Source organism: Megachile rotundata, chromosome 5, assembly GCF_050947335.1.
Source record: "Megachile rotundata isolate GNS110a chromosome 5, iyMegRotu1, whole genome shotgun sequence".
Lineage (NCBI taxonomy): Eukaryota > Metazoa > Arthropoda > Insecta > Hymenoptera > Megachilidae > Megachile > Megachile rotundata.
In genome coordinates, this window is record NC_134987.1 from 3859550 (window position 1) to 3874302 (window position 14753).

Here is a 14753-nt window from a genome sequence, read left to right on the forward strand (position 1 = left end):
AATTTCCAAATTCCATATTCCCAATTTCCCAAATTTCCAATGTTCCACACTCTCTAATTCCCACATTTAAAAGTTGCTCAAATTCCTATTTTAAAATTTCATAAATTTCGAAATTACCGAATTTTGAACTTTTCCAGTTTTGCAGTTTTCAATGTTTCTAACAATAAGTTTTAGAATTTTAAATTCTAAATTTTAAAATTTAAAATTCGAGTATTCTAAAACCTTAAGTTCTCTAGGTCTAATTTTCTAGGTCTCCAAATTTCTCTATCCACAAATTTCTAAACCCTCAATTTCCTATTTCCCCAAACCCCTAAATCTTCAAATATTTACGCCATTCTGAAATTTGTTAACTTGCAAACCTTCCAAAAAATAAACAAATAGGAAGCATCTACTTCCTTAATTACATATTTTCCCGGGGAAAACCAAATTTTCTCTTGACTGTACATTTATTTTAGGGCACACCGTGATATTTCGAACACGACACATTCTCTCAAAATATTGTATTTGATTTGACATTGTATCATAAATGTAACACAGGTCTATTGAGGCTAAATTTATATTAAATCTCGAATTAAGCCATATTAAGTCATATTAAGTCATATTGTTTGGAAACAGTCCCGACACATTATTTAGCTTACAAATTTGTAACCAAGTGTGTACTAGCCTTTAGTTGACAAAACTATACGAACAGAGTGAACCATTTCACTCTGAATAGCGATTAGAACCGAGTATCATCGACACGAGGAAAACTGCAGATAATATAAAGACTAAAAATGTACAAAGATTATGAACGATATTTTCAAACGAAAAAGATAGGGTGGTTAAAGGAGCGAAACTTTTGCATAAAAGGTCGAAAATACGCGTTTTTGTCATATCGTTCTCGTTACATTATCGAGGCAACCCGGTACAAGCCATTATTTGATGTACATTGAAGTAAAAAAAAATGGACGAAAGTGTAACCTGTAAAATTAAATTTACGCGTGGAGCATGTCGCGAAAGTGTTCGAACAATCTGGAACTCTGATCGAAATTAAACAAACGGGAAAGAAAATGTTTATCACAAAATTTGATTCAAATTGAAAACCATTGTGGAAAAAAAGCTTCCATGAAAATACTTTTAACACTGAATCTAGCAGCGTATAATGCGTGTTTAATTGCAATGCAACGTTGTATGTGTGCAAATTACGATGCAACGTTTAATTAGAAATTGAAAATAAAATTAAAGAATACGTAAATCAAGTGTGAAACGTGAAATTGTATATGCATTAAGAGCAATGATTTTCAGGAAAATCATGTGAACAAAATCTGTAATTTAAAATAAGAAACTAAAGACTGGTCATTCTTACCAGTTTGGTAGTCTCAGTGTTAAAATAAGTTCATTGATAAAGAAATTCTTCTGCAATAATAATTTCGCAAAATTGTAGAATTGTCCACTTCTTTAGATTTGTTTGCAAAATAATTCTTGTCAAATGGAAAAATAATTTTTGTTAATTTTAGCAAATTTATATTTAGTACACTTTCGCGACGCACAGTGCAGGAGCGTGTGTTAACTTGTACCTAGTGTCACTGTAAAATTTGTGATCACCCATCACTCTGGATGTTAGGCAACCGATTGTACAGTACGCACACGCACTCGCTACAATCATTCGAGAAACACGTAGGAACACAATGTACATAAAACGTATGTAACTGATAAGGATATTTTTTGTACGTAGTTAAATTTCAAAGAAACCGCTCTCTGTCGTGTATACACGGTGTTCACAGTAACGCCAAGCATGACTCTGTTGCTGCGTTTGCAATAGAAATTTTGTCATAGGAAAGATATTATTAGCCAAAATTTATTTGTATTAAGTATATTTCGAAAATATATTTTTACCTTGCATAAATCCAAGGTCACTTTGAAATTATATTATTTTTGTACCATTATCAGATTGTTAATAATATTAACAAAAATTATTTAATTCAAACTTGGTTCAAATTTTTAGTATACATTCGTATAATTAGTATTAAAGTCAAATTGTTTATATTCAAATTCTTGATATTCGTATATTATTTTAACATAGAAATGAGTAGTATAATACGTACCAAAAGTTTGATAATATCTTAGAAAGAAAAGTTACGGATTTTTCATTGAAATGGAAAGATTATCTTTGTTTGTACAGAGTGAGTCAATAAAAGTTACTGTTTAAAATTCGTTATCTTTCAACTGTATTGTAAAATGTTTGAAATGAAGTAGATAGTATGTGTTAAGAAACTTAGCTGTTGAATAGAATTTGATTTTTTATTTTAACGCTTATTTTTTGTAAAATATTACAAATCGTATCATAATGACAATACGAATTCAACGATCTATAATAAGTTGCTTTTAAATTAACCTTGAACCTCAACTGAGACAAACTGTTTAGTCTCAAATTAACTCAGAAAAAAATAAGGACGAAAAAAATCAAATGCATTCAGTTGATAAGTCCTTTAAAATACTACACATTTCATTTTGTATAAAAATAATAGACGAGTTAATTTATTTCATTTATGGACTTTTCTTATTCTATTTCCTTGTCTTATTCTATATATACATATATGTATAACATAAACCATATTAAAATAATAGGATATATTATTGCTGTTGAGGCTTTCGGGTCTATATTATTATCGTATTTTTATCTTGTTAAAGTTATCATCTTTTCTCCAAGCTTACGAAAAAATTTTGGATGTTTATTAATTTTATAAAATATTTTCCACTTAAGTTTTGTCATTTTTGTGTTTTTCTACCTTCACTTGACTTCTCTTTCATTCAGAAATATTTCTTAACCTGAAAAGAGAAGATAGACAGAATTACGAACGTACACGAAATTAAATAAAATAAAGAATCTGTAAAAAGAAAGTTTAGATCCTCCTAAAGCACATAACTTTCTTTCCTACCAAACTGTTGCAAATGGCTGAAGAATTGTGTACAGCATTACTGTGAACACCTTGTATGTAACATATGTAGTGAAATTTCGATCGATCGTTCCTCGAATAATCGTTTTCCCGTATGTGTCGTTTATTATCATCCAGGCCAGAGCCATACGCTCCCATATTTATCGTTTAGTTCAATAAACCCTTTCAAGAACGATAGATAGAGGTTTCACTATGTAAAGGTGTATGTATATGTATATCTGACTATAATTCGTTCCACGGTGACCTTCATTGTACCTACATATGTAACCGTGCATAAACTGTGCCGAAAATCGAACGATCCGATTTCCCGAAAACGACGAAATTCGAAATCATATCTTCACGTGTTCGCTGGAATACGTTTACCGAGTACGATTATCTCTTTCTTTTTTTTTCTCTATTTTCCCTCTGAATAACAAATTCTTGCCGGTTGATCATCGATCGATAATTATTGCAGTAATCGGAGCACCGTAATGATGAATTAATATTAACATTATGTGTCATGTACTGTGGTACATAATGATGCATAACATTTCATGTACTATAATTCGCTTATCATAATTTTTTATTTGATATGCTTTAAAACAAAGAAAGCTGAAACATATAATGTAAAATTTCTGGAAAATAGTATAATATGTAAATTGTACATTATAGAGTTGTAGTATTTTATTTTTAAGATTTTGAGTTAAATGTTGATAAAAAAGGACCCCAATGACCTTGTTCTTATATTATCGAAGTCGTCGTCCTAACCATTCATTAACTTAACTCGTTGTTTGTTACAAAGTTATTAACAAAATAATATTTGGAAAAATATTAATCTAAATTAACGTAACCCATCCTAGAATTGTTTTATAATCCATGGTATTCATCCTCTAATATTCATTTTTAATTATAAAAACATGTTAAGTTGGATTAGATTAGAACAGTATTCCTCGTGTTACACAACCTGAACTTCAAAATGGTTGAAATTTGTTCACGTTCACTTATAAATTCACCCATTATATATCCCCTGGTAGAAGCAGCCCCAAATATTAAATCGTTGCCAAAATATTGCCAGATTACGTACAAATCTCAATGTTTATAAATATTTTATGGTTAATAATTTTTTAATGAATAATGAGCGACGATTAAGTTACAAGAAAAAGTTACTCAGAATCATGTCCTATATGTTAACATCAAGATTACTGACCTGAGTCCTTTTTTGTCAATATGTACCGATTTTAATTAAAAAGGTTAAATAATCGGGTGGGTTATTAAACTATATTAGTTCATAATAACTTCAACAAACTTCAGAGTTAACAATAATAAAAATGTTAACTACTTAATTGCATGGCTAATTTTAATATAAAAATTTTGTTATAATTTTTTATATTTTTTCTTGCATCATTTTTTATTTAAAGAAAAATTTTCTATTTAAAAGCATAATATTTATTCTATCGAATTAACAAAAAAGAAATTCACAAAATATTTCGCGTAAAACCATCTAAATATCTTTTCTATCTGTGATAATACGAGAAATATTTGTGAATTTAAACACTTGAATAAATTGAAACATAGTTTAAATACTTTCAACAAATCGGACGAAAATTCAGAGACAATTATCCACATTTTTGAGGTTATGTTAGAAAAAATAATTACGTAATCCATTTTCTGCGAAATACTCTGTATGCTTAAATTTCTGTTTAAGAAATTTAATAAAATTGTGAATGAAATTGATTTTTCCTTATGACGTACAAAACCTTAAATTTGAAAAATATAATTTTTGAACGTATATTAATTTACACGAAAATTGATTAAAATTGAAGAGGGAATTGGGAATGAGAGAGAAAGAGAGAAAACTTGGATTCTGAAAATTTCAGTATAATTAAATAAAATTGCATAAGAAGTACGGGACTCTTCAACGATTCAAAATACTGGAATCGACATAGTAATTAAAAGAATGTCTAGGATACTGTACGTTTAACTATAAGCTACGCGTCACGATGTGTAAGTATAGTAACAATATAGATTTTGTATACCGCGTGCGTGAAAATGTAGAAAAACGAGCATGACAAAAGACAATGCGTGCGTTACAGAATTTACGTTCGACAGGTTAATAAATCGTATTTTCGAAATAAATTGTCTATTTTCTTTCCTTGGCCTTCATGCAGGATGTGCAACGTGTTTGGAACAGTTGTTTGTTTAAAATGGATGAAAAGATAACTACAAAGGATGAAAATAAATAAAACTGCATAATATTTTAAAGAAAACAATAAATTTAATAATATTACAATATGTGAAATTTTAAATATTGAAGTCCTTATATTTTCATATTCTGAAAATTTCCAATCTTCAAATTTACGAGTTTGCAAATCTCTATATCCTATAATTTTTTAATTTTTTAAATTTCTTACGTTCACAAATCCTCAAAACCCTAAATTCCTATATTTTCAAAAACTCCAAATACCTTTTCTTCCAAATCCTAAATTTCTCGATCAGTAAATTTGTTATTTACGAATCCTGTAGTTTCCGAATCTCTGTTATTCTATTTCTGAATTTTTTAGTTTTCAAATTTCCAAATCCCCAAATTTCAAATTTTCAATTTCTCAAACTTTTTCATCCCCAGATTCGCAGATTTCTAAATACTCAGATTTTCCAATTTTTCCATTCCCAAATCCCAAGAATTCCAAATTTCTTCATTCCTATATCCCTAGATGTCTAAACTTTTATATTTTTAAATTTCCAAATTTCAAATTCTCAGCTTTTCAAATCCTTTAATCCCTAAATTCTTATATCTTCAAATTCCTAGACGTCCAAGCCTCTAAACCCTAAACTCCTATATCCCTAAATCCGTACATTCCCAAATTTTGAAACCATCCCCTAATTTGTAGATCTCTAGATCCGTAAAAATCAATAAATGGAAACTTTCATCTCCTTTAGTTGTCGTATGTTTATTATACAGAAGCTATATTTATTCTTGGCTGCACATTACTATATAAAAGTATGGGTTCACATTATTTTGAACCAGTTTATTGTTACAAACAGTTCTGTCACATTTTTCCATTTCCATTATGAGATTATGATATACTTGTTAAGATAAATATTTAGAATAAGGGAATCGCCTCCGAATTTGATCACATAGAAATATGTTGTCAAGATGCGTTTTTAAAGAGGGTGGCAATTATATATACTTTGAATAAAAGGTTAAATAAATGACTAATATGTGCTCCATTTAGCATGTGACTGTATTATACCTGCATATACTATGTGCTCATTCCCACATATACTATCGGTTCATTAATCCCCATATGTGTTTTCGAAGTACCTAAAAAAGTCCGTCCCAAAATACTAGAATATGAGTCGCATTTTTACACATATTTGGAAACCAAACTACTGTCCTTATCTTTCCTGACCAAAACAACATAAGATAAACGAAGACCGTCAAAACGTATTATTTTTCCACCAGAAGTTCTAAAATCCTCAAAAAATCATGCTCGGAGTATTCGGTCCCCAGACTTCACCCTTAATGGAATTATCAATTAAATTTTAATCAATGTCCTTCTACGTTTTAACAACGACGGCTATTAATTTTTAAACCATGAAATATTTATTCCCTTTATAAATCCAATTCACAGTTATTCCACATACATTTTGAACGATATTTACATCTGGGAAACGTGACAGCCATTTTAAAGTTTCAACATTGTAATCCTTCAGCTATGTTCATTTGTTTGCATTAAATGAATAAACGCTTTATCCTGTTGAAATTTTAATGATATTTCATCATGCTTTCGAAAGTGAGGCAGCAAATATGATTCCAAAGCTGTCGTTGCAATTAGAAAACTCTCAAATACATTGAAAACTGTATATTTTCTCCATAAAAATTAATTAATTAACTTATTGGCTATACAGAGTAATGAAATAGTTCATTGCAATTATTACTCCCAATTATCACTTGCATTTCCAAAACTGATTTTATTGTTCATTTCATTATTGTTTATTGTTAATTTCACCATTGTATATGTAAGTTTCCGTTTTGCATATCTTAAATAAACTATTTTTGTGTCAAATATAAGGTAAATTTCTACTGCTATTGAAATATACATGATGTTTTTCTTTCTACGACACAAAAATGTGGCTCAATTATTCAACGCGACCACATAGAAAGAACTTATTGCTGCAATAGAGTCTCGCTTTATGGCCCTTATTTAAAAGCGGGTTTATTTTACACCAGAGAACGTTGCATCATTATCACAGTACATGGAAATCTACGCAAATAGTACCCAAGACAGTTAGTCATTTTTGTAGAATAATTCTAGATACCCTGTATTTTTATACCATCCTTTGTTTCATCAGAGACAAAAATACAATTATTGACAAATAACTTGTTACTAATTTATTCTTGGCGGTTTTCAAGTTCATAAATCATATAAGAAGAATAATGTACTTCTTCTCATACGAGCTTAAAAATAACGGATTAAGTGTCTCTTTCATTTACAATGAAAATGACAATTCTTTAAGTCATAATTTGTTTTATGTCCACTATATATTTTTATTAAAAATAATAAAATTACATCTCTTCCTATTATTTCATGATCTTCATTGCTTTTTAGTTATAAGAACATCTCTTTAATCAGTATGGTTTCCAATATTTAATGAACACTTTTTTAGTTCATGTACATCGAAACAATACTGGCTACAACAATAACTCGCAATAACGCACTGCTGAAAAATGAAAGTCAATTTTCCTGTAGCTACAGTATTTGGATTGTACACTCAAGTGCAATAACGACACACATCATGATTAATTTACAAAAAACACTTTCGAAATCGATAGATAATGAAATTTTTTGTAGCACATACTAACTTTTAAGTACAAGCTGTTTTGTTGCGAACTTCATATTTAAAAAAGGTGATTCTAGAAACTACATTAAAACCTATGTTGATGTTCTCTTTATAATTGAATTTTACGTTCAAATTTACATCTATAACGTAAGTACTGCAGCTATTTAATACGTACAGTAGATATAAAATACCATAATTTATTTTTAAATTAGTAATTTAAGGATCTGAAAGCATTTTGTCGCTCTTAGTCTTAGATATATTTTGAATTTCGCGCTTTCGTTTAAAAACGGTGCCGTCAGAGTTATCTAACGGTCAAGCGAGAAATTATGAAAACAAACGCGTTTTTGTCAAAAAATGAAGCATTTCTATGCTTTTTTAAAGCTCGCAAATTGTCCTACCGGTATGGTAACAAATTGCTTAGCCATCTACCAGTGCAAGGTGGAAACTAATGAAACTAAATTTCGAAACTAATTTTTGCATTTATTAATTGTTCCAATATATTAACACTTTCGGAACATTTAAAATTAATTAATATCACTCTTCAAAGCATATTATCATGTGTTAAATTGAAGGCAATCGATATTTACTAAATTAGTATGGAAATGTAGATCCCTAATATATTTGCGAAGGCTCCACCTTACTGACTGCCGTATACATATACTACGTATGCTGAATATTTTCCTCATTTTCATTTTATTATTCACAATATTATTAATTTAATCAGGCACTCAGGAAAGATATTTATATAAACACATACCAGGTTAAATATAAAAAGATAAGAATACAAAAATTCGTCTAGATCATTATTTTATACGTCGTTGAGTCGTTACGCGTTTAACGACAAAATGAATTTTCCTTTATATCAGAGGGAAAACCAAAATGTTGATATAAATGATGATTAATTATACACGGAAATATGCTTTTCAACGGATGGTTGAGAAGTAGATGCCGCCATTGAAACTGCAACATGTATTATAATTAACAATTTTTATTTACAATATTTCTTATGTTTAATAGCTCAAATAAAACAAATCAACTTTTTTAACACCTTGTTCGCCGGAGAGATGGCGCCACTTGTTCCATAAAAATTCCTGAAAGGACAAAGTCTAAAGATCTTGATTTTACAATTTTATCAAAATTAATTTTATGAACTGTAAACTAAAATTTCTGGTAGAAGAAAATTTTTCACGTTCCATTTTTCCAAAATTGAGATCTTTACCGCACTAGACTAGAGTTCTGAGAGTAGTATGCAAAAGAAATCATGGCGAAATATTACTTTCTAACAAAATGCCATTGGCGTTTAGAATTCGTATTTTCCACATTTTTGAAAAATAGATATCTACTATCCTTGTCTCTCCTAACCAAAAATACATAAGATAGACAAAGGTCGACAGAACTTCTGTAAGTCGCCGTCAGGTTTTTTGTCACTAGAAAAATAATTAACCAATTTATACAGAATATCTTTATGCAAACACAATATCTGAATATATCATTCCAGTATAACCACTGATGTTACAAATTAAAAACATAAAACCTCTACATCATAAACACTGTAAATGTACGACATACAGACTATCAAATGCATTATTGTAGCTAAGCCTATGAACACAGCCTCTGTTCATTGTTAATAAATTCAATTTAATAAATTTGAAAATGCCTCCTGTAAATTAGGTATAATGCCTGTCAATGTTCTTGTGTAATGCCACTTTCCCTAGTGAAGCCAGATTTGCTCTACTAGAATGTACATGTCTATGGTTACGCAAATATATTTTCAAGCTTCTTACCGCCTATATTATACATAATTATAGTTTATAACCTAACCTGTACAAAGCCGTTTGTATATTTTTTATCACAAACATTGTTCAACCATAACCTCTTTGATTATTATGTGTTTAATATAATGCATTTAAAATGACACAGGCTTATGATAATTATTATAATGATTTTCAAAAGAATGCCGAATTACAACAAAATCTGAAATATAAAAAGAAATATCGAAGATTAAAGCGAATCATTAAGGATACAGTATTCGTAAGATTATATTTATCATAGTAGTTAACGATTCTTTGTTTTATAAAAATAAAATAAAATAAAATTAAGAAAAATGAAAATGAGTAATTATCCTAATTTCAGGAAAATGCAGCTCTTTGTGATCAAGTAGCACAAATGCAAGAAAATCTTATGTTAGTGAAAGAGGAAAGATTATTCCTTTTACGTAAATTATGTCAACAACAAGGAGATATAGATCCTTCCTCTATGGTAGCTCGATCTCAGTCAAATAGTATTAATTCCAGTTCATTTAATCCAGAGTGCTCCACACCTAAAAAGACTGCAAAAAAGAGAGTCTCCACTGATGGTTCAGGTACTAAAATATTGTACTAAATTTTATTATATTAAAACAAGTAATCATATTTAATTTTTGAATAATTTTTTCAGAAACAAAAAATAAAGCTAAGCGTTATAATAAAACAACAAGAAAAGTAGTTCAATTAATACCATTAGATGTACATGGAAGACCTATATTTCCTATTGCTTTGGGTGATCTCACTATTTATTCTCTCGGTGAAGTAGTTTCCGATAGAATTGCATATCATACAGAAGATCTTATTTATCCAGTAGGTTATTGCAGTACTAGAGTATATGCCAACTTAAGAGATGTAAGAACAAAAAGCTTATATACATGTAAAATATTGGATGGTGGACAGAAACCAAGGTATATGATAGTTTATATAAATAATGTATTCTTGTACACACATATAAAATATTTGGAATTTCAGGTTTGAAATAGTATCTGATAATGACCTTGATCAATCATTAGTGGGATCTACCCCTGATGAGTGTCATTCAAAGTTGTTAATGGCAATTTCTCCTGCACTTCGTTCAATAACTCCAAAGGGTGCTGATTTTTTTGGAATTTCACACCCTACTGTACAAAATCTCATACAAAGTACACCTGGGACGCGTAAGCTTGCTATGTACAAACAACAACGATTTGAAGTATGTAATCCAAATTTGGTATTATATTTGTAATCGCAGTTGCAAATTTATACTTTAATAATATTTAATAATATTTTTATATATATATAATATTTTTTAATAATATTTTTTAGGTAAGTAAAAATCAATCAGTGGAAAGAGGAACAAGTCCAATAACAGAAGAAGAAACAGATCCAGGTCTTGGATTTGCTGCTTTACATAGGCATTATGCTTTAACAAACTCTTATCGAATCAAAGAAGAGCCAGCTGATAAAGACCTTTTAACTCTTCAAGAATTTCTAGCATAATTTTTACACTTAACACACCAACACTTTGTTTCTTGTAAAAGGTAACCTTTTATTTTATGTACCAATATATTATATAAATTTCATTATTATTAAGTATTATTTTCTAAGTTACAATTATGTGTTTATATACACATAACTGAAAATATTTTAGTATAGTCAATATTTGTTTCAAGAACTGTTTTGTTATATTTATTACATTACAATGTATAAAATAATGTTTTTCTTAACGTAACATTTATATATTATTTTAAAATAATGTACAAATAAAATTGCAATAATCAAAAATCGTAATTTTATAAATATTGAGCTGACATATTATCATTTTAATTATGATATGTTCTTATAAAACTATAATTTAAATAAATTTTATCTAAGTCAGCACAACCTGAGTATATAATTTGCATTTGTTACTTTATACATCATGTTTCATTATTCTATGAATATAATTAAATAAACTGACTTTTCTTTTAATTATAAATGTTTTAAAATAAACATTATCATCACAAATTACAATGTAAGTCTTACAGTTGACTAGTCACGGTAAAACAAAATTCAGGGTTTCATAATTTCAGGAATAAAAGCAGATTCTTTCTTACAATATAATATCAAGTACAATTATTAAGTTTATAGTATAAAATATATACATTTAGGCGATATATGTATTTACAAATTTAATCATTTCTTTAGAATCATTTAGTATCTCATTTGCTCGGGTTTATGATTGAACAAATTTTATTTTATCTTTTATATTGTGTTCGTTTCAATAGAATATGCTATATATAATTAAATTACTGAAATATCTATAGCGTTTGAATCCCTAAAAGCTTATAAATATTATATTGTACAAAACAAGACGTCCTTGTACAAGACACAACATATAACTTAAGAGTTTAGTTTAATAAAAAAGCATTCCATATACATTTCTTTTCAGTTACCATAATGAAAAGTGTATTGCAATAGATACAACAAGAAAGATACTATCTTTCACTTGTGCAAAATTTTAGGCAATGACGTTTCCCTATCGTATAATTTGTAAAAGGTATTTCTGTAATTACTCTAAGATATTACTTTTTCATGTTTCAATATTAATAATAAAACTGTATAAAATTACGAATTTTAATTTAATCTTGCATAATACAGCAAGGAACATGTATGCTGATTTCCTAAATAACATTATAGATATTAATGTATCTTAAATAACACTTTACTTAATATAAAGCATTCACAGATATTCCTTACTGCGATTTTTTGCTGCGTATTTACATCACATTTATGAACATATTTTTTCTATTTACATATAATAATAACATTACATAAGCTGTTTTTTAATTTTGTTTATATCCATATACAATATAAAAATTCTATTCTTAATTGCTTTGTTAATACAAGAAAATCAACTAAGTATACATCTAATAAAAAATAATAGAAATATGTAAAAACCTGAAAAACGGCTTATTGCTACATATTTATTATTCCAAACAAATTAGCAACTTAAACTTTTTTTTGTCACCGTCTATTTGCAGGTCCAATTGTCTTATTGAAAAGTGTATTTGCAATAGCAATTACTGGTGAAAATAACTTTAACGGGCAGTCACTGAAACAGTAAATTATAATCACAAAATGGAAATTTCTAAATTAGTATGCAATCTATATATCAATTTAAAGATATATACCATACTCCAGTTACAGGTTCTGCTTCATTTCCGCTCACAATAAATAATGGAAATAATATAGAAAAAACACAGCCACTGAAATTAGAATACTCTTTTTTAAAATTCTTTTAAAAGAAGAAAAATATAATATTTAAAATAATTGTTTACCTTATTACGTAAGAATTGGGCATTTGGGTAAGTACTGCTAATGGCAGACCAAAACCCACAAAATATGGCCAATTACTTTCAATAAAACTTAACCGTCTATGCAGCTCCCAACCCATATTGAACCACTTGTATTCAAAAGCATAGAGAGCATATAAAAGGCACATATGTATAAGAGCAAGAATATCACCTATAGGGGGTAATGGAATCCTGGAAACCAACATTCCTTGACCCAAAAATAATGCTTGAACTAATATGCTAAAAAGCGTATCAGCTACAAGTTTGCTCACACTCGAGAGAAGTAGTGGTCTTCCCTGTCTGTACCGATAAGCACTATCCGCTATGTCCTGCGTGATTTACAAAGATGTAACGTGTGATAATATTTTCAGTTGTTCCTAAAAATTTTGTTCTGAAAGCATACCTGAAACCATAAACTGTTGACTATCCTACTGAGCAGAAATAGTGGTAATACCCATACAGTGCCAAAAGTTAATGACAGAAATGGTTTTGTCCAAGACCATACAGTCATACCCATAGTCGGTGAATGACCAAATATAATGCTTAGTAAGTACTTAAGAAATGGTAATAGACCGCATTCGAAAATCAAGATACTAGCCCAAAATACACCACCATTTAATGCACAACATTGAATAGTTCTTTTTAGCACCTTAGACTCTCTGAAAATGTATAATAAAATATTTATATGATATTAAAATTCTATAATTTTATATATTTATCTATCTATATATATATATATATATCAACTTTATACCTTAATTGATTATAACATTTTGAGGGATTATGCACAATGGCAACTTCTTTTCCATGAGTTTCTATTTTAGAGGGGGACTTTTTCAATAATTTTTCATTAATACGTTTGTCCATATAAAATAAAACAATAGCTCCCCTCAAACTATCCACAAATCCTCTGTATATGGCATGTATTATTCCCTAAAGTTATAACACAATATAACACTAAGTTGTTATGTAAATATTTTATTTTAAAATTATTATAAATTCCATTTTCATATTTTTAAATTTAAATATATAAAGAAGATATATATGAAATAATAATAATTTTAACATTAACAACATTTACAGAACTAGGTTTATTTATATAATTTTTATAATAGTAAATTTATATGTAAACATAACAACAAAGCAGACAAAACATGATCAATTATTTGGTCTAATAAGGTTAGGAAAATTATTATTTTTTGAACTTGAAATATTATTTATTACTCACTGTTACGTTATCCATATTTCACAACGATAACCGTAATAGAATATAATTAATCTATATTCTGAATCCGCTGAGCGATCTGCCAGAAAAACATTTTTGAAGTAACATAGCTGTCAATGTCAGGAATAGTTCGAAAGCACATTAAAACAGAGTATCAAAGAAAGACGTTTGTGACAACAAATTACAGAAGCTTTTCGTCACTTATAGCACATATGTGTTGTCATTCAGGATTAGTAATAAAATCTAATCAAGTAAAATCATTCTTCGAAAATGCGTAAATATGTGTTGCCAACTAAATCAACAGAACTATTATTAAAAAAATTTTTATGAAAATTGGTATCAGCTGATTGGTTTTCATCGCAGACAAAGGTCAACATTATGTTAATAGGTATAAAGGTCATCGATAAATGATAATTTCATTCAATAAATCCTTCTATGAACAGTCAGTTGTATAGTATAAAGTGTTTAAAATATTTGATACTCATGTTTTTATGCATACAATCAATTAATAATTTAAATACTTGTGGATTTGTTTCTAATAATATATTTTAAATTGCATATACATATATTTATTAAAGCGTTTTACCTAATTCATAGCTATATAATCTGTAAAAAGATAATAATAATACTAACAGAAAATAGATGAAGCCAG

General features: G+C 28.4%; 2 protein-coding genes across 2 annotated transcripts; one reads left to right on the forward strand and one right to left on the reverse strand.

Annotated features, from left to right (window-relative positions):
* Window positions 1-9535: 9535 nt before the first annotated feature.
* On the forward strand, window positions 9536-11054 carry LOC100882084 (transforming growth factor beta regulator 1). Its single transcript, XM_003705544.3, has 5 exons — window positions 9536-9788; window positions 9891-10119; window positions 10194-10470; window positions 10535-10754; window positions 10868-11054. Exons 1-5 carry the CDS (start codon window positions 9669-9671, stop codon window positions 11039-11041), a joined length of 1020 nt encoding a protein of 339 aa, XP_003705592.1. The 5' UTR covers window positions 9536-9668; the 3' UTR covers window positions 11042-11054.
* tank (EI24 domain-containing protein tank) lies at window positions 10476-14465 on the reverse strand. Its single transcript, XM_003705545.3, has 6 exons — window positions 14105-14465; window positions 13631-13809; window positions 13280-13535; window positions 12862-13205; window positions 12715-12789; window positions 10476-12635 (listed from the first exon to the last, which is right to left on the reverse strand). The coding sequence occupies exons 1-6, from the start codon at window positions 14117-14119 to the stop codon at window positions 12548-12550; spliced, it is 957 nt and encodes a 318-aa protein (XP_003705593.1). The 5' UTR covers window positions 14120-14465; the 3' UTR covers window positions 10476-12547.
* Between the last annotated feature and the right edge of the window lie 288 nt (window positions 14466-14753).

Bases quoted from the DNA above. Each gene is read 5' to 3' on its own strand.
- LOC100882084 (XM_003705544.3), top strand. From the start codon at position 9,669: ATGACACAGGCTTATGATAATTATTATAATGATTTTCAAAAGAATGCC. The intron at 9,789-9,890 runs GTAAGATTATAT...TCCTAATTTCAG, and splicing joins TCATTAAGGATACAGTATTC to GAAAATGCAGCTCTTTGTGA. The intron at 10,471-10,534 runs GTATATGATAGT...TTGGAATTTCAG, and splicing joins GATGGTGGACAGAAACCAAG to GTTTGAAATAGTATCTGATA.
- tank (XM_003705545.3), bottom strand. The intron at 13,536-13,630 runs GTATAAAGTTGA...ATACATTTTCAG, and splicing joins AAATGTTATAATCAATTAAG to AGAGTCTAAGGTGCTAAAAA. The intron at 12,790-12,861 runs GTAAACAATTAT...TTCTAATTTCAG, and splicing joins CCCAATTCTTACGTAATAAG to TGGCTGTGTTTTTTCTATAT.